General features: G+C 46.8%; 1 protein-coding gene across 1 annotated transcript in view; it reads right to left on the minus strand.

Moving 5' to 3' along the window:
• Window positions 1–23,673, minus strand: part of MCTP1 (multiple C2 and transmembrane domain containing 1) — a 1,759,297-nt gene that overhangs the window by 589,915 nt on the left and 1,145,709 nt on the right. Inside the window, exon 11 of the mRNA XM_086960921.1 lies at window positions 14,972–15,074. Within this exon, the coding sequence (XP_086817047.1) occupies window positions 14,972–15,074 (103 nt within the window). The remainder of the gene's footprint in view (window positions 1–14,971; window positions 15,075–23,673) is intronic.

A 23,673-nucleotide genomic window follows, 5' to 3' on the forward strand; every position in this document is an offset into this window, starting at 1 on the left:
TTTATCAGCGTCGAAAGATGGGGAGCTATGATGGGTGCTACTAGTTTGAGTTTGCTCATGGGGACTGGGTAGTCTGGTGAGCCACTCTTCACCCGGCTGAGAGTATCCAACAGCTTCTCGGTAGAGACGGGAAGAAAAGCATTAAGCGTTGGTGAGTCTGGGTTGACGGGCCCAAGTGGGAGGCCCATGGCTGAATTGGTGTTTGGAAAAGTCATTATTATTTTTGAATTTTTGGCCGAGAAAAATTTAGCGAGTTGGGTGCATCTAGTACCGAAGGGGTCGGCAACTGGTTGCGGTTCGGGTACTTTCAAGAGACTTTTTACTACGCGATAGGTCTCCCTGGAGGAGTTGGATGCAGCCATGATCTTTTCTTCGTAGTAAGTGGCTTGTGATTTTTTGATGAGACGTTTGTATTGTTTCATAGTTGATATATAGGATTCTTTATTGTTAGGAGTCCAGTCTTTTCTCCAGGTACGTTCCAGTCTCTTAAATTTTTTGCGTAGATCTCGTAGTTCCGGGGTGTACCAGGGGGATTTATAAGAGTTTCTCTTACTAGGTAGCTGTTTAATAGGAAGAACTGCGTCCAAAGACGATGTTATCCATTCTCGGAGTTGGTTGTCTGCTAGCGAGGGATCATGACTCAGGGTGGGGGAGGTAGCTAAGAGTTGGAGGGACCAGGCATCCATGTTTAATTTGTTCCACGGGCGGGATGGTGCTTGGGGTGTAGGGTTGGGGGTGGATTGACAGGAGATAGGGATGTTGAACAGGATAAGGTGGTGATCTGTCCATTGGATGGGAAGGGGAGCGGAGGTAGACAGTTCTTGGATGTTTGAAAAGATGGGGCCCAGGAGGTGACCCTTTTTGTGCGTGGGCAGGAGGTTTTTCAAGGAAAGGCTGATTGCTGAAAGGTCTTCCTTGATGTATTCCCTGGATTGTCAAAGTGGATGTTGAGGTCTCCTAGCACTGTAAAGTTGGGGGATAAACAGGCTAGGGAAGTGGTGGTCTCTACCAGGGAGTTGGGAAATTGTTCGAGAGGACACGGGGGTCTGTAAATAAGTATACCTGACAGAGTCTTTTCCGGTGAGAGTTGTAGCGAGAATTGAACATTTTCGCAGTTAAGGACTGGACTGTCCTTAAGCTGACAGGTAAGATGGGCTTTAGTAATAATTGCGAGTCCTCCTCCTGTCCCTTTTGGTCTGTCCAGGTGTTTAATCGTGTAGCCTGGAGGGAGGGATTGGACTATGTCTGGATCTGATGAGGGACTGATCCATGTTTCCGTGAGGAATAGTACTTCAAGATTGTAGTTTTGAATAAGTACATTTATTTCGGTACTATGTTTTGGTAGTGATCTACAGTTGAGTAGAGCCATTTTGAATGTCCGTACTTTGCGGATTGAGTGCATGGTGAATCTGTATGCACAATGTTTACATCTGTCATGCTTCTCCTCTGGGGAGATTGAATGGAGACAGAGATCAGGGGTGTTTGGTATTAGCTTCCTGATAGTGTCTGACGAATATGTAGTGGGGGGCTACAGTACGGGGAGTAGGGGTGTTGGGCCCTGGGCTCGTACTGGCGCGGACGGGCGCAGACGGGCTCGCCTTAGGCGCGCCCGCTGCGCTCGTCCACTGCGCGTCCGGTAGGGGCACATCCTTATGAGGATGGAAGGGGGTGTGGCCTAAGGGTGGTGGGCGTGGCCTCACTTCCCTGCGATTTGGCGGCAAATTAGTTGTCCGGTCCGCGGCAGCGTTTACCTCGGCTGCGCGGTCTGAGAGCAGCTCAAAGGAGGGGCGAGTGCTCTGGATTAGCGTGCAACAACAGGTGAAATAATTTTAAAAAACAGCTATTAATCAGTGCTTTTAAAACAAATTGGCAATCGTGGCTCCCGGCTTCCGCCTCAGGAGTGTAAGTCAGGCTAATGCGGTTGATTTCCTCAATGCGTCTTATATAGTCTTCAGGGGGGGCGTGGCCTAAGGGCGGTGGGCGTGGCCTCACTTCCCTGGGATTTGGCGGCAAATTAGTTGTCCGGTCCGCGGCAGCGTTTACCTCGGCTGCGCGGTCTGAGAGCAGCTCAAAGGAGGGGCGAGTGCTCTGGATTAGCGTGCAACAGGTGAAATAATTTTAAAAAACAGCTATTAATCAGTGCTTTTAAAACAAATTGGCAATCGTGGCTCCCGGCTTCCGCCTCAGGAGTGTAAGTCAGGCTAATGCGGTTGATTTCCTCAATGCGTCTTATATAGTCTTCAGGGGGGGGCGTGGCCTAAGGGCGGTGGGCGTGGCCTCACTTCCCTGCGATTTGGCGGCAAATTAGTTGTCCGGTCCGCGGCAGCGCTTACCTCGGCTGCACGGTCTGTTACCCAGAATCCTTTGCAAACCTCATACTATCAAAAAAACACATTTTCCTCACATTTCTGTGATGGAAAGTTCTGGAATCTGTGGGGAGCCACAAACTTCCACCCACTCAGGATTCCCCCAAGTCTTACTTGTGTGGGTAGGCCTAGTGCCTGCAACAGGAAATGGCCCAAAACGTATTGTGGAGATATCAAAATTATTTTTCACGAAACACCCTGGTTTTGCAAAGGGAGTCACTTGCGTTTTTGGTCCCGGGTTTGACGGATATCTATGGAAACCTACCAAACCCAGACATTTCTGAAAACTAGACACCTGGGGGAGTACAAGAAGCTGTAGCTTACATGGAGGCCCCAATTTTATCTTACCCAGAATCCCTTGCAAACCTCAAATTTAGCTTTTAAAAAAACACATTTTCCACACATTTCTGTAGGGGAAATTTGTGGGATCACCAGGCCGACACAAATATTTCCTACCACCCACCATTGCCCCAGGTCTCCGGATAAAAATGGTACAACACTTGTATGAGTGGGCTAAGTACTCGCAACAGGCAAGGGCCCAAAATATATTGCTGAGAGATCAAAATTATGTATCACAAAACAACCTGGTTTTGCAAAGGGGGCATCTTTGTTTTTGGTCCCGGGCTAGGCAGCCAGCTAGGGAAAGCTACCAAACCCAGACATTTCTCAAAACTAGACACCCGGGGGAGTCCAGGGAGATGTGACTTGCATTGAGCCCCCGATGTTTTCCTACCCAGAATTCCCTACAATCCTCAAATTTAGCTAAAGAAAAAGAATCACATTTTCCTTATATTTTGTCTGGAATCACCACATGAGCACAAATTTCCTACCACTGGGCATTCCCCTTGGTCTCCTGATAAAAATGATCCCTCACATGTTTGGGTGTGCTATGTAGAATTTCCTAAAAACATATATAAAAAATATAGCACTTGGAGCTCGCTGTGCCATCACCTCAAGCTTTATGTTTTTGGCTTTGCCCAGTTGCAGGCCCTTGGCCCACCCAAACAAGTGAAATATAATTTTACTCGGGAGACTGGGGGGAACATTGGGTGTTAGGAAATTTTTGCTGGCGCTGTGATCTCAGACAGAAATGTGAGGAAAAGTTGATAGTGTTTAGCTAAGTTTGAGGTTTGCAAGGGATTCTGGGTAAGAAAATGTTGGGGGATCCACACAAGCCACACCTCCCTGAACTCCCAAGGCTGTCTAGTTTTCAGAAATGTCTGGGTTTGGTAGGTTTCCCTAGATGACCGCCTAGCCTGGGACCAAAAAAACAGGTGCCCCCCTTGCAAAACCAGATTGTTTTGTGATAGATAATTCTGATGTCTTCACTGTACTCTTTTATTCAGGAGACCTGGGTGAACACTGGGTGATAGGAAATTGGTGTCGCCACATTGATCCCACAACTTTCCCACACAGAAACGTGAGGACAATTTGAGGTTTTCAGGTGATTCTGTGTAATAAAAAGTTGGAGGATCCAGGAAAACCATATCTCCCTGAACTCCCTCGGGTGTCTTTTTTCAGAAATGTCTGGTTTGGTAGGTTTCCTTTCATGACCGCCTAGCCCAGGACTAAAAACACATGTGCCCTCTTGCAAAACTAGATCGTTGTGTGATAGATAATTCTGATGTTTCCACATTATGTTTTGGGCCTTCCATGTCACTGGTACTTGGCCCACCCACACAAGTGAGGTACCATTGTTATCGGGAGACCTGAGGGAATGCTGGGTGTTGCCCCATTAATCCCACAACTTTTCCACATACAAACGTGAGGAAATGTGATTTATTTAGCTAATTTTGAGGTTTGCAGGTGATTCTGGGTAAGAAAATGTTGGGGGATCCACACAATACCTCCCTGGACTCCCCCAAATGTCTGGAGCACCTGAGTCTTTTCTCCGGGGATCGGCAGCCATCTAGAGAAACCTACCAAACCCAGATATTCCTGAAAACTAGACTCCCAGAGGAGTCCAGGGTTGTGTGGCTTGTGTGGATCTCCCAATGTTTTCTTACTCAGAATCCCCTGCAAACCTCAAATTTAGCTAACAATCCACATTTTGCTCACATTTCTGTGTGGGAAGGTTGTGGGATCACTGCGCCGGCACAAATTTCCCACTGTCCATGGTTCCCCCCCAGTCTCTCAATAAAACGTATACCTCACTTGTGTGGGCTCCCAAGCAGTGTAAGCCTAGAAGCGTATGAAAAAAAACTGCCCTTTTGCCAAAAGTTTGTTCCCCCTCAGTTTTTCATTTTATACGTTTTTAGATTCTCTGCTTTGGGCACCCACACAAGTGAGGTAGCATTTTTTTCAGGAGAATGAGGGGAACACTGGTTGGTGGGAAATTGTGCCAGTGCAATGATCCGACAAATTTTCCACACAGAAATGTGAGGAAAGTGTGAATTGTTATCTCAATTTGAGGCTTGCAGGGGATTCTGGGTAATAAAATGCTGGCGGATCCACGCAAGCCACAATGCCAGCCAAGCACCATCCAAGCACACCACCAGCAAAGCACCATCTACGCACACCACCAGCCAAGCACCATCCCAATACATCATCAACCAAGCGACAGTCCATGCACATCACCTGCGAAGTAACGGTCCACGCACAACACAAGACATGTGCCATCCACGCAGACCACTACCCAAGCGATAGTCCACGCACACTGCCAGCCAGCCAGCGCTAGTCCACACACACTGCCAGTTAAGCACAAGTCCACACACACTGCCAACAAAATGCAGGTTCATATACAGCCAGCCAAACGCCAGTAAACACAGACCGTCAGCCGAACTCCACTTCAAACACACACACAAACTTTCGATAATGTCTAGTGGTTTTCTGCCTTCCCCCAGGAGAAGATGTGCCTAATAATATTGCTAATCTGCCCCAGAAGCAGCCAAAATGTGTTCACAAAAAAAGGGGAGCAATCCTTGCCTACGGAGCCACTCCCCGACATGCCCATACACATATCTCTGGTGTCTAGTGGGCTTTCGGCCCCACCCAGAGGCAGAAAGACAGTGGTGATTTGGGGGGGAGGGGGCATTGCCTATTTTGAGAGGCCCCACCCCCTCTTTTATTAAAAATTAAATATTCCTAGCAGAAAGACTGTTCCTTTTGAGTTGGGGGCAGGGCATTGGCATGCCCATTGTGGGCAGTCCCCACACCTCTTTTATCAATAAAAAAACAATCATCCCCGGTGCCTAGTGGGCTTTCTGCCCCCTGGGGAGGGGGTCAGATTGGGGGTTATTACCACCATCTGCACCCCAGGGAGGGCAGAAAGACTGCAGCAATTTTTTGGGAGGGGTGGGGGCATTATAGTGCTCATTTAGGGCAGCTCTCACCCCGAAGTACTAAAAAGAAAACATCCCTTGTGTCTAGTGTGCTTTCTGACCCCCCGGGGCAGAATGGGGGGTACTCCCCCATCTGCCCCCCCAAGGGGGGCCGAAAGACTGAATATACCGAAATCAATATGGGGGAGCAAAGAGCCTTGCCAAAGGGGCCACTCCCCCTTCCCTGGTGTCTAGTGCTGGATCCCTGCTTGGGGATCGCCCTCCTGTTGCGATCCCAAAGCAGGGATCCACTAGGGAAGATTCTCCCCTTTCCAATGAAACCACTCTTGTTTCCCTACATGCGCAGGGGCTGAGATAGCCCCAGGAGCACATGTGCAGTGAAAGTGAAATGAGCAGATTGGCTCATTTCACTTTCCCTTTGAGTGCAATGAGCCAATGGGCACATTTCACATTCGCTTTCAGTGTAATGACGTAGGCACGCCATGCCCGCTGATCGTCACTTCACTGAAAAAAAATGCCTCAGGCAGCTGGGCGAGCGCTTCTCCAGCTCACGAGCTGTTTACAGCAGAGGAATTTCTTACAGCTGTGCCAAGGACATAATGGTTACGTCCTTGGCACAGCAGAACTGCAGCCGAGAACGTAACCATTACGTCCTCAGCATGGAAGCGGTTAAATGGTGAATTACAAAATAACTTTCCCATGAAAATCTATTCACAGGATTTCAGACCCAAATCGGGGGGCAACAGAGACAGCTTATTTTTTAAATTCCTGCTGGGCAAAAATTTCACGTAGCGACTCCATATAAAACCTCAAATTAACTTTATGTTCTGATGCCAAGTTACTTTAAAAGTGACTCAGCCAAATAAGACCTTTGTTAAACATGTACACCAATCACAGATGCAAGCTGTCACATTCTTCAATCTGATGTAGTCACTGTGTAACCTTGTTACAGTGCATGTTCTGAAGGGATCAGGACATTTCCTCTACGGTCTTCGTCTATGACCTATCCCTTACTGATGCCATGAATCCCACTTCTGAAACGTGAACTTCGATGTGAAATACTTCTGAAATGTTAGCCTGACCCACCCATACTAGCGAGTAGCAGGTGAGGCCTGCCATGGGAGCGGGTATGGTGAAGCGGAGGTGCAGTCTTCTGCTGGAGTTGTGCGTCAGACAGCATAGTGAGGGGATGTCTCCACATTGGCCTGCTGCTATGGTTGGGTGAGGTAGAGGCAAAGGAAAAATGACTCAATGGTCTGATTGTGGCAATGGGCAGACAGATCCTCTTAGAGAGAGACCAGAGAGCATTGGCCGCAACCATGAGGGCACAATGAGTCCTTCAGAGCCTGGCTGGCCACAGACTGGGTCTGGTGCAGCACACCTAACAACTGTTCATTTGTGGTGGTACCATTAACAGTAGCTGCACTACCAGATGTCTGCCCGACAGCTGATGGGCCACAGCAGGAGCATTGCAGACAATGTTCACAGTTGACGAGGAACAAATGGTCACTAACTGCACACTGATATGGAGGGGATTGTTGAAAAGTGATATGGGCAGTGCTGAGGAATACAGAGACCTCCCTCAAGAATTGAAGGCTGGCAGGGGAATTCTGAAGTCTGCCTATGCTGTGCCTCAAACCTCACCAGAAGAACCCACTCAAAGGTAAAAACAGATAAAATGAAGTCTTTCACGCTGGATACGGCAGTCCCCACCTAAGAACAAATGGACAACAGTGAGAATCACACTGCGGACAAGTTGGACAGGATCCTGGAAGCAATCCCATCTGTGAGGGTGGATCTGATACATAAAATAGACCCAGTATCCATCAAAGTGATCCTTCTCAGAGATGATCTGAAGAAACTGGCTGACAGTCAAAAACATCGAGGTCACTATGAGCCAACTGCAGCCCCCTGCAAAGTAAATGCAGACTCAGGTCAGAGACTTTCTTGAGAGCTTGCGATTCCTCAAATGCAGAATGAGGACATGTGGGACCAGTTGAGCAGTAAGAACTTGAGAGTGGTGAGTTTGCCAGAGAGACGCAAAGGTGCTGAGAAGGTGGCGTATGTGGATGATTGGTGCTCTAAAATTGTAGCAATCCCAGAGACTCTTAAATTACTTTGTAGTTGAAAAAGTGCAAAGTGTGCCAGCAGGAAATCCTCTTCTATGATCGCGTACCCACCTGGTGGTATCCGGTCTTGTGAACTATTGTGATCGAGATATGTTCCTGCAGAAAGCACAGACTTTTGGCCACTTCATCATAGAGAACAGTAAAATTATGATTTTCCCAGATTACACTTTGGCAGAATAGGAGTAAAATTAATCTGTCACGAACGTGAAAAGAAAAGCAAGAGACACTGGAATGAAATACATGATACTGTTGCTTTTGAAGCTTAAGGTGCTTTTGAAGGACAAAGCAATCTTTTTTGAAGAAATGAAGACATATCTGGACTGAGTAGAGTAATTTAATACCCCCAGATGGATGGTTTGCAACCACACCAAGGCAACAGAGAAGGCAGAACAGAGGACCACTCCACCGAAATACCCTAAAACGTGCCCAGCAACAGCTACAGGTTGGTCAAGATGGGGCTGTGCTTGGGGTGGGAGTCTTCTTGGGTGGGTGATACCTAAGAAGTGAGAATGGGTCGGAACTTCAGTCTGCGTGATACCTGCACAGAGTCTGAAGAATAGGTCAACGAGCCAAAAGTAACCACATAATTGGCAGATTATCTGATCTGATCTAAGATGTTTAAGTAAGCATAGAACATTGATCATAACCCAGAAGGGACCAAAGCAATTTTTCAATATGTAATTTGGATGAAACACTGATGACCACAGCTACATCCAGTAATTGGGGGAAGAAGGGAGGAGCAATAGCTGACTTATGAAGCACCCTCTGACAACTCGTTCACCAAGATTCAGTACAGAGAAAGTAGACTTGCAGTATGGTTTTGCCACTGGATAGCAGTTGATTGAAGGCCTTTTTGGGGGAGGGTAGTGGATGTGGTTTGATTTGAATGGGTCCATCAGTCTATCATGTAAGTAGTTATGCCACATCATAGAAGGGAAGGTAACCGCAGTATCCTTGGCTGATGGTGGATTAATGGGAGGTAGGCGTACAGGTCTTGCCTGAAATGGAATTTAACTGCCTGCCATAAATCACCCCAATATTTTCAAGTGCCTTAGCTGGAACATAAGGAATATGAGTTCAGTCGCTAAGTGATTTAAAATGCATGCTTACCTGAAAAGAAGGAGTGGTCAAAATAGCACTTTTTTCAGTAAACTAATCTCATCAGACAATTGCTTAAGTCTAAATGGCAATAAGACTGAGGTGATGATAGTAGGAAATGCTCCATCATTATGGTCGCCGGCATGGTGACCGACTATGCTTGGCCCAGTCCCAACCCGAAAGTCAGAGGTAAAAAACCTGGGAATATGGATGGATTCAAAACTATCTTTTGATGCTCAGATCAATAGAACAAGAGGAAAGTGTTTCATAATCTTAGAAATCCTCAGGAAAATAAATCCTAGACATTCTTCCTATATCATCAAGAAAAACCCTGATCTATGCTCTGGTCGCAGCAAGACTGGATTATGGGAATGTGCTGTGGCTGGGAGCAAGAAAAAGAAGATTGCAGAAGTTGCATTCCATCCAGAATGCAGCCGCACATCTCACCCTGAACCTGCCAAGAAGGGCACCCTCGGAAAACGCACTAAAGACACTACACTGGTTAACTGTTCAAAAACGTATCATATTTAGGGCACTATGTTTTAGCCATTGTATCTTGCAAGGGAAAGGCCCTACCTATTTGCATAACCTACTCTCTGTATACGAACCAGAACGTCAGTTAAGATCTACCGAAACACATCTGGTAAAAGTCCCTAGGATAAAAAGAGCTGGTATGGGCGGAAGATCATTTAGCTATCTGGCAGCTAAGAGCTGGAATTAAATACCCATGTCCCTACGGAAGGAACCTTTAGAGAAGATCTGGCAGCTAAGAGCTTGAATTAAATACCCATGTCCCTCCGGAAGGAACCTTTAGAGAAGATCTTAAGTAAGAAGCTGAAAACATGGCTGTTTTCACAATAGATACATGACTACCTATGAACTGAATACCAATCATTTTTCTGACAATTATCAGTGGTAATCAACAGCGCGGGGACACACCAGCTGGTGTAACCAGGCGCCCTATAAATCTAAATAAACGAAACATACGAGTGGTGGGGATGAGGTTGAGGAAATGCTGGCAGGCCAGTTATCTGCAACAAGTAACGCATCCTATGCTAGGAGTGTGATCATATGGGGACGACCCAGGGTACAGTTTAGTGTCAATAGGGAAGCTGAGGATAGTGAAGGGAGGTATGATCTTGTAAAATGTTGTTTGGGTAGGACTACTGTACTGTACTGAGTGCACATGCACCAAATATCAAACAGATAAAGTTCCTGGATAAGTAGTACACCCCATTTGGTCAATGATTACTCAAGGAGACCTTTATCTGCAATGCGATGCATTGCAAGTGGCCTGGGTTCTTCCTTGCTAACTCCACCCAGTGGAGTTAGCAACACCAGGAGTAAAATACATAAGACGTTGAGTTATTAGATATTACAAGTGGTACCTTTAGAGTCTGCTAAAAAATGAACAATTACTGAGATCCAGATGCCTTGGGTCATTCCTCAAGTTACATTTGTTTTTGGGGAGTTTTATATAGCGTGAACTAGACTCTAAAATATCAGGTATCAGAGCGCTTCACATGAGCGCCAGTTTCATTACAGATGGACACATACATTTTTGTAAGGCACGGAGAGATTACGTGATTTGCCCAGAATCACAGGATGTTGAGCATTGTTGCCAGGAATCAAACCCCGTCCCCTGCTTCGAGGTCGATGCTCTAGCCGTGAGGTTACACCCTTTCCCCTCATACTCAGTATTTCATCTTGAGATTTTAACTGTTTTCAACAGGCAAAGCTTCTTGTTAAAATATACCAGGACTGCAGCCTTCCTCAGAACCTTACAATTCCCAAGGAACCAGGAAATATCCTACCGGAAATACAATGAGCTCCTTAATCGAGACCATGGAGTCTTAAGAAGAAAAGCTTGTAGCATATGCTTGTAGCTGTTGAATTGAACATACATTGAGAGGTCCCGTGCCTTCCAACACTCAATTAACCTTCCTATCACCTTATGGGCATCTGGTAAGGTTATAAATGATTCTACTCTTTTAAGACATTACATTTGACCCACTCTTACCTTGATGTACTACCTGGCAGCGGTCCCTTTATCAATACTTATTCAAAATCATCCCACTAAGGAGTTGGCTCGATAAAGGTTGAAAAACAAAAGGTATTCACGCTTTGGGATTTGTGTACTGACGTTGGTGTCCAAGTAATACCTGTGTCTTCCTATGAAAATAAAGGTAGCATATCTGCCTGTGCTTTGTTTCAATCTGAATAAAAGTCATTCTGTTTCAGTATTTCTCACTAATAAGGAATGCAATGAGGGAGAGGATCCGAATGAGGCATTAATCACTGGTAATTGTTATTACTACGCATACTACTGTTCCTCCTCACAGACCTTACATTACACCTCACCCCCACCTACGGTGGCTTCAGTCCAGTGGTGACTTAGTTATATTTAGGAGGCTTCTGAGTTAGTCTTCCCCATCTAAGTTACCTATTAGAGATGAATTAGCTTAGAAGTTGTTGTCTAAGTGAAGGATCCACTTTAGTAAGGTTAGTAACGAGCATGAGCTGAACTTGGAGTATTTATAAATTCACGAATAAAAATTATGCAGGCTATAGAGTGCAGCTGTACATAGAATTCACTTACAAGTGCACTGTCTCCTGCTTTTGCAATTTCCAATATTGCTATTAAAAAAAGATACCCGGAATCTGGTAGAAGCTGGAGGGACACTGGGCAAACTGCATCAGCAACAGCCTGCAGATATGTTTTATTGTGTTTACCGCGCTAAAGTGTTCTTTAAATTTTATGAAATTGTGACTAAATTACTGCCTAAGAACGCTTCAAAAATTAAAATGTTGCCACAAAAAAAGTAAATCCTTGGGGGCGGCCATCCAACTCATGCAGTAATGTAGCCTTTCACGCCTAAAAGTTTTTGACGAATGTTACTCTACTCAAATGCTACAGATGTACCCATAACAATAACACTTACCTCATATGTGTTTACCCATGCACTGCTGGCAATGAGCACACCTCTACTTCAAAAGAGCATCAGTGCTTTCTGCATACATTGCCACCTTCATCTGCCTTCCTGGCTTGCATTTGGGAGGGGAATGCTAACCTTTTGCAAGCCAACTGGTTTAAGCGAAATAACAGCATTAAAACCTGTCACGTCAGATATTTTTGCTTGGACTGAGACACCAACGTCACAAGCACGAACTACGTTCATTGACCATTTTAGATGACTCCTCATTAGTAAATACAATCTAGCAATAAATGTTAATGCATGAGAATGGAGTACTGAAAAATCACATGACATCAGGCATAATGACCTCACTTCACCTTCCTGATGGGGCTGCATTAAACCTGTTGCTCAATAACAGAACATAACAGGAAGCATGGGAACTGGTAAGAATGACCACCCCTGAGGGCAAGGGCACCTATCTTTTATACACGCATGTTCATGGGGAGAAGGCTTCTTCAAGACTGTGTAACTCCTATGGCTGGAGAACTCTGAGTGCTCCCTAAAAGTCATAGATTATAAAACTTATAGGGCCCTATTACGATATCGGACGGACGAGCGTCCAACGGACACCATAGCGAAATTGAATCTGCCCGATTATTAGTCGGCGGTTCCATCCACAGTATTAGGATGCAACCACCCTGCCCCATGGCGCAGGGATGTTTAGGGGGCAACAGAAGTGGCCCCAGGCCCCATAGCAGAGGGCCAGGAGGCTCAGCTTGGGCCCCTCAAAGTCACTTTCTGCCTTTCTTTTTGTGGAGGGCGAACTGCCATTAAAGGGCAGGCGGAAAGCAAAATTGGAATCCCAGCGGCAGAGCCAACGCTGGCTCTGCTGCCATTTTGAGATTACAATTCCACCGGCCGCCCCGATGGCTCCAATAGCCCATCGTAAGCAGAGCGTAATTCCCCAGTGGTTTTCCCTCCGACCGCCAGTATCATAATAGAGCAGTTGGACGTAAACCTATGATGTTGGGCGGAAAGCCTCCGATGATTGTTGGATGGCTTTCCGGTGTATACTGACCAGTGGCGTCTGACATAAACAAAGGGTGGTGGGGCCGGTTGATGGGTCGCAGGAAGGGGCAAGCAGAGGGCGGAGTGGGGGAGAAATGCTACATTTAAAATATTTTTTTTAACTTACCTTTAGCCCCCAGCGCGCCACCTCTCCTCTTACTGCCTAGTCCCAGCAGCCCCTGGGACAGATTCCCATCCGATACCCGTGCTGCAAAACAGCGCGGGGATTGGCCTGAGCGGGCTAGAAAAACTTCCTTCTCAGGTCATGGAGTCTGAGGGGTTCTTCCAGCCTGGCTGCTCATAGCAGCTGGGATGGAGATAACCTAAGTGCGCATGTATGTTTTGATAGGCCTGAGACGGCGGCCAAACATAGATGAGCACTTAAGGAGTAGAGTGCACAAAGCACTCCTCCTGGCCCCTCCCATGCATAGGCCTTGCCCTTCCCTACAGCGCTGGCTAAGAGTCGGCAAATGAAAAATGAAACAATGCAAACACATCATTTTATTTTACATCTGCTGGCTCTGAGCCATGCAGTGAGGCGACGCTCCTCTGCCATTGCGGAGGAGCCGCCACTGATACTGACAAATCCAATGGGTCAGGCTTGCATTTGTGTCCTGATAAAACAAACAAAAATTACTGCTGCAATGAAAAAAACCTAATAGAAATAACAATTACTCTCTGAGTCCAAAGCACTTAAGAGAATTTAATGTAGGATAATTCAGAGTATATTTGCGACGTAAAATACTCCCTCATGCATTACAATGTAAGCATTTCACATAAGGTGGAATGATGTATTAAACACTCCGTAGCATGCTATGGAAAAGAAACACCCCTCTTGATATAGCCCAAACCTGCTCTGTGTATGTATATTTAGAGAATTAGTAACAGCAAGGCTTGCAGACATTTAGGCTGCGAAGGCAAATTTATTAACCACTTTTGAATTATTTTAATAGTCCCTTTGTTACAGTGCTAGGATGGTTCAAGTAGTGTGGCTCACTGGTTAGAGGCGGCAGACCCGAGAGCAGAGGACGGCCCGGGACCAGGGTTCGATTCCCGGCGCGGCAGGTTTCTGGACCAGGGTCAGCGGACTCGATAATTCTCTCGCCTCGGTGCCCACTCTGATCAGTGATCACACTCGGCAACTCTGGGCATTAGCTTGCCTCATCTTCACTAACGGCCCCACCAGACCGCCGGGGATGCCTGGTCTCACCCTGGAGATACCCATTAAGGGACCATCTCTCAGGGAAGCCAGGAAGGGTTTCGCAGCGGTCGAAGCGCCTTGGGACCCTACGGGTAAGTAGTGCGCTATATAAATGCCAATACATTTACATTTACATTTACATTTACATTTACATTTACATACTGTGACAGGAAGATCTACATAAAAACAGAAAGGTGTTACTAAGTCTGATTTGTAGTGAGCTATTATTAGGACACTAATAAATAAATTATTTCTAAAAGAGGAAATCGTAGGAAAAAGAAAACACAGTAGATAGGCCTATTATTTCCACTTAGCTTTCTGAAATTTCAGTGGTGTGTCCTGGAATAGCACATGAGCTGAAATTCGTCTCGCTTATCCCGCACTCCACCTTCCTTGCATAGTATACGTCATTTACCAGACACCAGTTGGAGCCATAAGTTCTGTATACCATATGGTCTTCTGAGAGGTGAGAACTGATGCCTAAATGAACACGCGCACACTTCGAATACGCCTGCTGCTAGGAGACATTCGGGACACGTAGACAGCGATCCTACACCAACATGCCATCATTCACCTACACTTCCCATCAAGACATAGCAAATTTTTCAAGAAGGCACGGGCAAACGTCGTAGCAATAATAAACGACTACTTCGTTCCTAATCCACTCAAAATGGAAAGATGTGCTACCTAGCATTTTCCTCCTCAATGAAATGCTTTTCAAATGTTTTTTTCCAGTTGCCACTCAAGTTCCTCACATTGCGCTAAAACAGAAACAAAAAAAAAATAAGATAAAAAATTAAACGTAAAAAACAATTAAAATACAAAAATCGGGTGTTCTGTTTGCATAGTTTGTCTAGGATGCCAGTTGATGATAGCTCGTCTGGGGCCAGCCCTAGCTGCAGGTGACACTCACAATGTGAAGACTTTGTTCCACTCCGGGTTGAGATTCTTGTACACTGTGTGCGTGAGGAGCCGGTCGTTATTCAACTCCACCACACAGAAGGGGTCACTTTTACCTAGAAAGAGAGAAGGAAAGGTGTTAGACAAGCCAGCTCTGCAGTTTCCCATTCTCCAACACCACACCCAAACGCTGCTTGAAATGAGCCCGCATGTCACAGTGAATGCTGGCATGACTACCTTACTCCAGGTCATTTCAGACACCGGTTCCAGTCCTGAACTTTTCACCTAGAAATCATTGTTTTCAGGTTGTGTTATTTTATTACATTCAGGCGAATGAAAGGAAAATCGTAGTACCTAGAATCCATTTGTTTATTTTGCAAAAGTCTAGAAGAGGAACTTTGTAATGAGAAGGAAGAAAGTGGTCACCCTAGTGAGTGCACACATGCAGTTTTACAGCAGCCAATCACTTGCTTTATTTTCTAGAAATACCTTAGACATATAAGAAGGATATTTGTCAAGATGAGTAGTACTCATATTTGGTATCTGAAACCGTGGACTCTCAAGTGGTGGGTGGAGTCATGTCACAAGACCAGGACCTCTGTGGAATGCCCCTTTCCAGCTCATGCCCAGCTGCTTTTCGTGTTAGAGACAGAGAGAGATAGGACTTTGACAACACAAGGAGGGTCTACATTATCTGACTGATAGGGGAGTGGCCGAAGGTAGATTTTCTTCAGGGGGAGTTACTACAGCTGATTAGCTACCATTCCACAAATCAGAATTAACCTCATTTATTCAGGCGTTTGTGATTGACCATGACAGGCTTGAAGTGTGACAGGCAAACATCGGTGCCTGTGGCAGTCAGGAACATTCCGGTGTTATGGAATGCAAGTGAAAAATATTTCTTTTCTGCATGCCAGTAAAATTCTGAATTGGGTGGATTTTTGTCAAACCTTAGCTAACTGCTCTGCATCTGCCTTTATTGAAGCCCTTATTCTAATGACACATGTCTATATCCAGCCTGATCCTTGGAGGTAGTGGGTAGGGCTTAGTTGAATAAATAGGGGACTTTGAAATACAACAGAATCTCTGGGCACTCCATTACACTGCATACGGACTGACCTGAAGCAAAAGCTATTACAGATTGCAAAAGCTTTGTTACAGATGCTGTTCCCAATACGGTCCATAAACTGGCAATGTTAACTCATGAAGAATGTTAGCCTCTTAGTAGAAACAAAAACTTGATGATATATTGCTACAACATGTACTTTACCTAATTTAGATGTTCCAGTGTGACAGCTGATACAAGGAATTTTTAAATGGAATGTTATTGTTGTTAAGCGTTTCCTAGATCTATGCCAACAGGACAGTATACTTCCAGTCAGAACTCTTGTCATACCTGGTGTGCAAGCCAAATTTAGGCAATGAAAGCAAACCAAGAACAACATTGTCAAAACTCATTAGTCTATGGAATGAAAGTCCATCTCACTCAGATGGTGCCTAGCAACTAACAATTTAGCTGTTGGGTTACTTGTGTTCCGGCTCATGAAGGACCTGGCCTAGCAGTTTGTGCTGGACTGTTTTTATTGGAGCAGGGTCGAAACGGATTTGCATATGGCTGTGTACACATTGAGGTTTCATGGTTTGCAAAATAACAATGGACTGGCATGCTGCCCAAGTAGTTGCTAGTGGCTGAGAATAATTCAGTCATTCCATCCATCACTTTTTTGTATACTTCAGCAACTAACAATTTTCAGTCCACCCTTCATGTCAGTGAAGAGTAGTAAGCAATTTGCCTTAGGACAATCATGGGAAGTAGATTGTGTATGGAGAGGAAGTGTGACTGTATAAAATATGAGATGCCTTATTGATGGAATCTGATAGATATGTTAATTAAGAACTAATTTTATTGCAATTGCATAAATCAGGATGAAGTTGGGGGTTTGTATGTTATTGTATGTAGTTGCATGTATTTTGTACTAACCAAATTTGAATTTGGCATTTACAACTGTAGAAACTGTCAATATGACAGCATATAAAGCATACCCAAGCCATCAAGTTTGCCCAATTATATGTTCTTCTAGCCCATTTATGAACCGTCTATTTGTTTTTATAACTGCAAATTTAAAGTTTTCTAGAGTGGGGCTTGAACCCGCCCCTCTTCTCCATTGGCTGGCTTCCTAAACGGAGGCCAGCCATTGGAGGAGAGGGGCGTCACTCGGTTCAAGCCCCGTCTTTGTCAGATTCGGGGGCGTGTTTTTTGCAGTTTTTATCTCCGTGACGTCATCCGACACTCAACAGCAAAAACCACGCCCCGAATGCGAAAATGTCTGTGCTTTTCTGACGCCATTTCTGCTCGACCGCCGCTGGAAGTAGCCGAGAAGCTGCCGAGACCTCCGGTGAGTGCTCGCTTTTCTTGCCTCTCTTCCCTGATTGTGCTCGTGTTCTTGCCACTGTCCCCTCATTGTGTGTCTGTCCCCTCGTTGTGCGTGTGCCCCCTCGTTGTGCTTGCTTTCCGGCCCCTCTTTGCTGTGCTTGCCCCCCTACCCCCTCGCTGTGCTTGTTCCCCTGCCCCCTCGTTCGTTGTGCTTGCTCTCCTGCCCCTGCCCCCTCGTTTGTTGTCCCCTCGTTCGTTGTGCTTGCTCTCCTGCCACTGCCTACTCGTTTGTTGTCCGCTCATTCGTTGTGCTTGCTCTCTGCCCCTGCCCCCTCGTTCGTTGTCCCATCGTTCGTTGTGCTTGCTCTACTGCCCCTGCCCCCTCGTTCGTTGTGCTTGCTCTCCTGCCCATGCCCTCTAGTTTGTTGTGCTTGCTCTCCTGCCCCTGCCCCCTCGTTCGTTGTGCTTGCTCTCCTTCCCCTGCCTCCTCGTTCGTTGTCCCCTGGTTGCTTGTGCTTGCTCTCCTGCCCCTGCCCCTTGGTTGCTTGTGCTTGCTCTCCTGCCCCTGCCCCCTGGTTGCTTGTGCTTGCGCTCCTGCCCCTGCCCCTGGTTGCTTGTGCTTGCTCTCCTGCCCCTGCCCCCTGGTTGCTTGTGATTGCTCTCCTGCCCCTGCCCCCTCGTTGCCTGTGCTTGCTCTCCTGCCCCCTTGTTGCTTGTGCTTGCTCTCCTGCCCCCTGGTTGCTTGTGCTTGCTCTCCTGCCCCCTCGTTGCTTGTGCTTGCTCTCCTGCCCTCAGCCCCTCGTTGCTTTTGCTTGCTTTCCTGCCCCCACCCCCTCGTTGCTTGTGCTTGCTCTCCTGCCCCCGCCCCATCGTTGGTTGTGCTTGCTCTCCTGCCTCCGCACCCTCGCTGCTTGTGCTTGCTCTCCTGCCCCCGCCCCCTCGTTGCTTGTGCTTGCTCTCCTGCCCCTGCCCCCTCGTTGCTTGTGCTTGCTCTCCTGCCCCCGCCCCCTCGTTGCTTGTGCTTGTTCTCCTGCCGCTGCCCCCTCGTTGCTTGTGCTTGCTCTCCTGCTCCTGCCCCCTCGTTGCTTGTGCTTGCTCTCCTGTCCCTGCCCCCTCGTTGTTTGTGCTTGCTCTCCTGCCCCGCACCCTTGTTGGTTGTGCTTGCTCGCCTGCCCTGCTATTGGCATTGTAAATGACAATGCCATTTATTTATGTTTTAAAAACAAAAACATAAATAAAAAGAATGTCATGAGCAATGCCAATAGCTCTAACTTTAAGAATGCCGAGACCATTGCATTGTAAATGCTTGTTCTTATTTGTCACATTAGGGTTATGGATCAGAAAGGGGTGTGTCGGGTTAGCAGTGTACAGCCATTCAAAGCATGGAAAGCCATGTAAGTTTGGAGTGTGGGTTAAGTGTGAGTGGGCACATAAAGGGAAAACTCTCAATTTCACAGAACTACAGAGAGGAGCCATTAATAATCCCTGCCTTCTGATTACCCCACAAATCATACATAAGTACATTAAAATTACCCTATCATTGAAATGTATTGTACATGCAGACCGGCGGTAGAAAATCAGCGTTGTAATCACAAAAATGTGTTTAATGCCGTATACGAATTTTCATTCAGTAAAAACACAAGCAGCACAAGCAGAGAACAGCTCGTGCTACATTTCCAAATGTGGTGCTGTCCCATCCTCTTTTGTTGCAATCTGTCGGACAACCACCTGTCAAAATTTGTGATATGCTGCTTATGTGGCCAGAAATGGGGGAAAAGGGTATTTTAAGGCAAGTGGCAGTCCAACACCCGCCACAACAATGTGCCTCCTTTTTAGTTCAATCCTACCCGCCAGCACAAGTTAGTTGGTTGCAAAAGACCTAATGTCAGCTTAAAGCATGTCCACTGCTCACCATTGGTTAGCTTTATTGTTGCTCTCATTTGATTGCTTCTTATGCAATGGCTTGCCTAGACCATCTTGTGTTTGTCTCGCCCCTTGAGCACAGCCTCTTCACTTCTGTCCTTCCACTGCTCACTTTGAGAGAGCTAGGTATTTCTTTAACACTCCATGAGAGTGCATGTGTTTTCAGCTCTCTCCCTCGTGTGCTTCTTTGCCTTCTGCTTCATGTTTCTCTCTTTTGCCCATGTGGTTCTGTCCACCTGAGCTCAGTGGTGCTCTCTCTCTGTGCTTCTCCATTTGCCCTGTGTTGTTCCCACCCTTGTAGGTATCTACCCACCCTCCTTGTTGCTCCCTCCCCTGTGTGCTTCTCCCCAGTAGCCGCCTACACCTTCTACAAGTGCCAGCTTCACCGCTGCCCTCTTCCTGTTCCAATATTTTTTGTTTTTTAATTTTTAGTTGTTTTTTGGAGGACCAGGCAGAACATTTTATAAAGAAAGGTTCTTAAGTGCTACTTAATTTTCATACTTTTTTATTTACCATCTTGGATTGGATTAAAAAAAGAAATGATACCTGTGTCATGCGTATGTGTCATAATCTATGTGCACGTTTCATCACACCTACTTTTTCAATTTTTTCATGCTGTACACCATCAGCATTTTTGCCAGGGATGTACAGCATGAATAAAACTCATTGGCGGAGCCAACAGGTCTCAAAGGTGAGACTTATTGGCTTTGCCTATGCTTGGTCTATTCCTGCCAGGGAGAGGGGTAAAACAGTGAGGGTGATGTGGGCAAAAAACAGGTGGTCTCTCACTTTATTCTCTATTGTTGAACACCCTCAAAACGGAATTCCTGCTGATTGCACCCCACAAGCACTCTGCTCCTACTCTTGACTGGCTAAAACAACTCACAGCCCTTAACTGCACCCCTCACGTGGTTGATTCCGCTAAATCGTTAGGCATTACCTTGGACAAATTCCTGAATATGCAAGCCCACTTCAGTGCCACTATTAGGGGTGCCAACTTTCATCTTAACAACCTTAAGAAAATTAAGCCTTTCCTTCCGCCTGAAGACATGCAGTCTGCAGTACAATCCCTGGTGATCTCACAACTTGAATATGGTCTGGTGACTCTTGCAGGGCTTCCTAAAGCGAGCTTGTCCCCTCTCAGAGCCACGCTCAACGCATCTGCCAGGCTCATCACTGGCTCCAAAAAACACGATCGTATTACACCGGACCTGCTTCAGCTTAACTGGCTGTCTATTGAAGCGAGGATTCGTTCTAAAATAGTTTGCCTCATGCATACAGCCTTGCACTACAACACTCCGGCCTATCTGGCGAACAAGTTTGTTCTTTCGGGCTCTGGTTGGAACTTAAGAAGTACATCCACTCTACTCTTGAAACCTCCCAAATTCAAAAAGAAAAGTACGTACAAACGTGCTTTCTCCTGCCTTGCTCCTAGAATTTGGAAAGCGCTTCCTACTGAGATTAGAGTCAATCCTTCCACTGCTGCCTTCAAGAAACAAGCCAAATGGCTTTTCCTGAGTGAACATTAACTTTAGCACCTGCACCTTTTTTCCCAAGTGCCAGTATTGACTGATTTGTCATTGATCCCAACTTATTGTGCTCTATTTCTTTTATGATTGGTGGGTAAATTGCTATTTTACACCAGGGTCTTTCCGGATCTATACTAGCAGGGCCGATCTCAGACTTGTCATTGTTTTTACTGTGTTGTGACTACTCACATTATGATTGTCTTGCTGAAAGTTACTGTAAATCTTTTGCACGCTTTGTGAAACTGAACTAGCGGGGCCCACTACTTGGTGCCTGATCTAAATTGTTTACTCCGTGGTGTATTACTTTGCTGACCTCTAATGTTCTGAACGTATTCATGCTTTTGCCTCTATGTATAGTGCTCTGATACCCACATGGGTCATGTTCGCGCTCTATAAACCTTTTTAAATAAATAAATAAATCATCCCAACAGGTAGTGCGGCTCTGTAGAGGCAGGGATGATGGCATCAATTTAAGCTCCTTCATAGCATCACTAGTACAACGGGAGCACAGTGCTTCTTTACCGCCACTTTCTTTCAAACAATCTGCAATCGGAACTTTAGCCAGAGTAGTGAGAATAACACATGCAGGTTTATAAACATATCCACATCCAAAGATTTTTCAAACAATGGCAACAGATCAACAGAGAGAATTTTAGGGCAACTGATGTAATCACAAGTTAAAATTTGCAAGAAGAAAGTAAGGGTTTGGCTGGCAAGATTACATTTTTTTTGATCAACTTTATTTTATTTTTATTTTCATGTAGGTACAACATTGCAACAATCAGACAGTCATAGCACCATATGCATCTGTAGCCCCACGATCTGCGATTAGTGTCTAGAGGCCGATCCTTGGAGCAGGATGCCATGAGTTTGTGCAAGAGGGCATGAGTCCTGCCCAGCAATCGACTGCTTCTAAGAGCTCTCGTACCCAATCTCCCAACTAAACCCCCCCTAACCCCAACTACTCCTTTCCCTGGAACGAAATACGGTATGACATCCCTACAGGTGAGCCAGTGCCGCAGCTGAAAATATTGAAAGTTTTGCGGTTTGTCAATGGAGTATCCATCCTGTATCGCCTTCAGTGCCATAAAGCCTTGCGGGTCAAACAAGTGACCAGCTGAGTTGCACTCCGTCTGTCTCCATTGCGGGAAGGAACCAGGGACCATGCCCGGCGGGAACGCTGGGTTGACAAATAGCGGTGTCATAGGCGATGGGAAGGCCGTGAGGTCTCTTGCCACCGCTACCGCATCCCAGACATGGAGAAGTGTCTTGGTGATGGGTGATTTTTTGATGTATGCCGGTCTATCTGGTCGCGCCAGGAATGGGATCCTCCAGAGCGGCATCCCAGCCATGGCCCTGTCTTGGAATAGCCATCGCTTCTCTGACGTCGGCCTGGACCACTCCAGTAGATAGCGCATTTGTGTAGCCTGAAAGTACCGCCGCAAATCCGGGACCCCCAACCCCCCCTCCGCGGGGCCCCGCGTGACCAGGTCACGCCGATTCCTAGGGCGTTTACCAGCCCGTACATATTGCTGTATTACGTCCTGCAGCTTTTTAATCATACCTATCGGAGGGGTGACCGGAATGGTTTGAAATAGATATAGCACTTTTGGCAGCAGGGACATTTTGACCGCAGCTATCCGACCAAGCCACGAAAGCGGTTGTTGTCTCCATCTCCGAACATCCTCTTGGATGTGCGTGAGGAGTTTGGTGTAGTTCAGCTCCACTGTTTGGGCTGTTGTGGGCGTTAGTTTGATCCCCAGGTATGGGAGTGCCGTTTGTGTGGACAGGCCTCCCAATTTCAACGAGCCTCTGTTGGCCTGGTGGGTGTTGCACCCCAGGGGGAGAATTACCGATTTACCAACATTGATTTTAAAGCCCGACACCTTTCCGAATCTATCCATCTCCTCCAGGAACGCCGGTATCGAGGCCCTGGGGTTGTCCACGGCAACCAGGTTGTCGTCCGCGTATAGGCTGATCGTGTGTTCCTTCCCCCCGAACTTGATGCCTGTGATTGTCTGGTTGTCCCGTACACGCTGGGCGAAAGGTTCTATATAGAGGTCGAACAGCAAGGGCGAGAGCGGGCAGCCCTGCCTCTTGCCTCGGCGTATGGCGAATGGCTTGGAGCTCGCTCCGTTCACCTTAACCGTCGCCTGGTGAGATGTGTAGCAGCTCGCCACCCAAGCCCTGACCTTTCGCCTGCACCAAATCTCGCCAACGTCCGGTCGAGATGGATCCAATCGACTCGGTCGAACGCTTTTTCGGCGTCGACTGACAGAAGGGCGTTGAAGTGTGCCTTATCGATCAAGTGAAGCAGGCGCTTGGTGTTATCTGCGCTTTGGTGGGAGGGAACAGAGCCCGCCTGGTCTGGCTCTATTGTACCTGGGAGACATGGGCCCAGCCTCGAGGCTAGGATCCCCGTGAAGAGCTTTAGGTCTAGGTTGAGGAGAGAGATTGGCCGGTATGCAGCGTACTGGGTCTTGTCCTTGCCCGGCTTTGGTAGGAATAATGTCGGCCTCGAGCATTTCTGGAGGGATCGAACCCGGCCCCTGAAAAGAATTGAACAGCTTTGTCAGTACCGGGGCCAGGAGGGGACAGAAGGATTTATAGAAGCCCACAGAGAATCCGTCCGGGCCGGGCGCTTTAAGCAGCTTGAGGCGCGCAATGGCGGAGACCACTTCATCTCGTCGTATGGGGGCATCGAGCGCAAGGGCGTTCACTTCATTGAGGGCTGTTACCTTAGCTTCTTCTAGGTATGCTATTCCCGCTTCAGCATCAGAGGGCGAATCAGCTTTGTAGAGTGTGGCGTAAAATGTCTTAAATGCCTCCGCAATATGGTCATCGTCTCGGAGCTCTTGGCCCCCCTCTCCGCAGATGATCGGGATTTTA

The sequence above is a fragment of the Lissotriton vulgaris genome, chromosome 3_1 (assembly GCF_964263255.1).
Source record: "Lissotriton vulgaris chromosome 3_1, aLisVul1.2, whole genome shotgun sequence".
NCBI lineage: Eukaryota > Metazoa > Chordata > Amphibia > Caudata > Salamandridae > Lissotriton > Lissotriton vulgaris.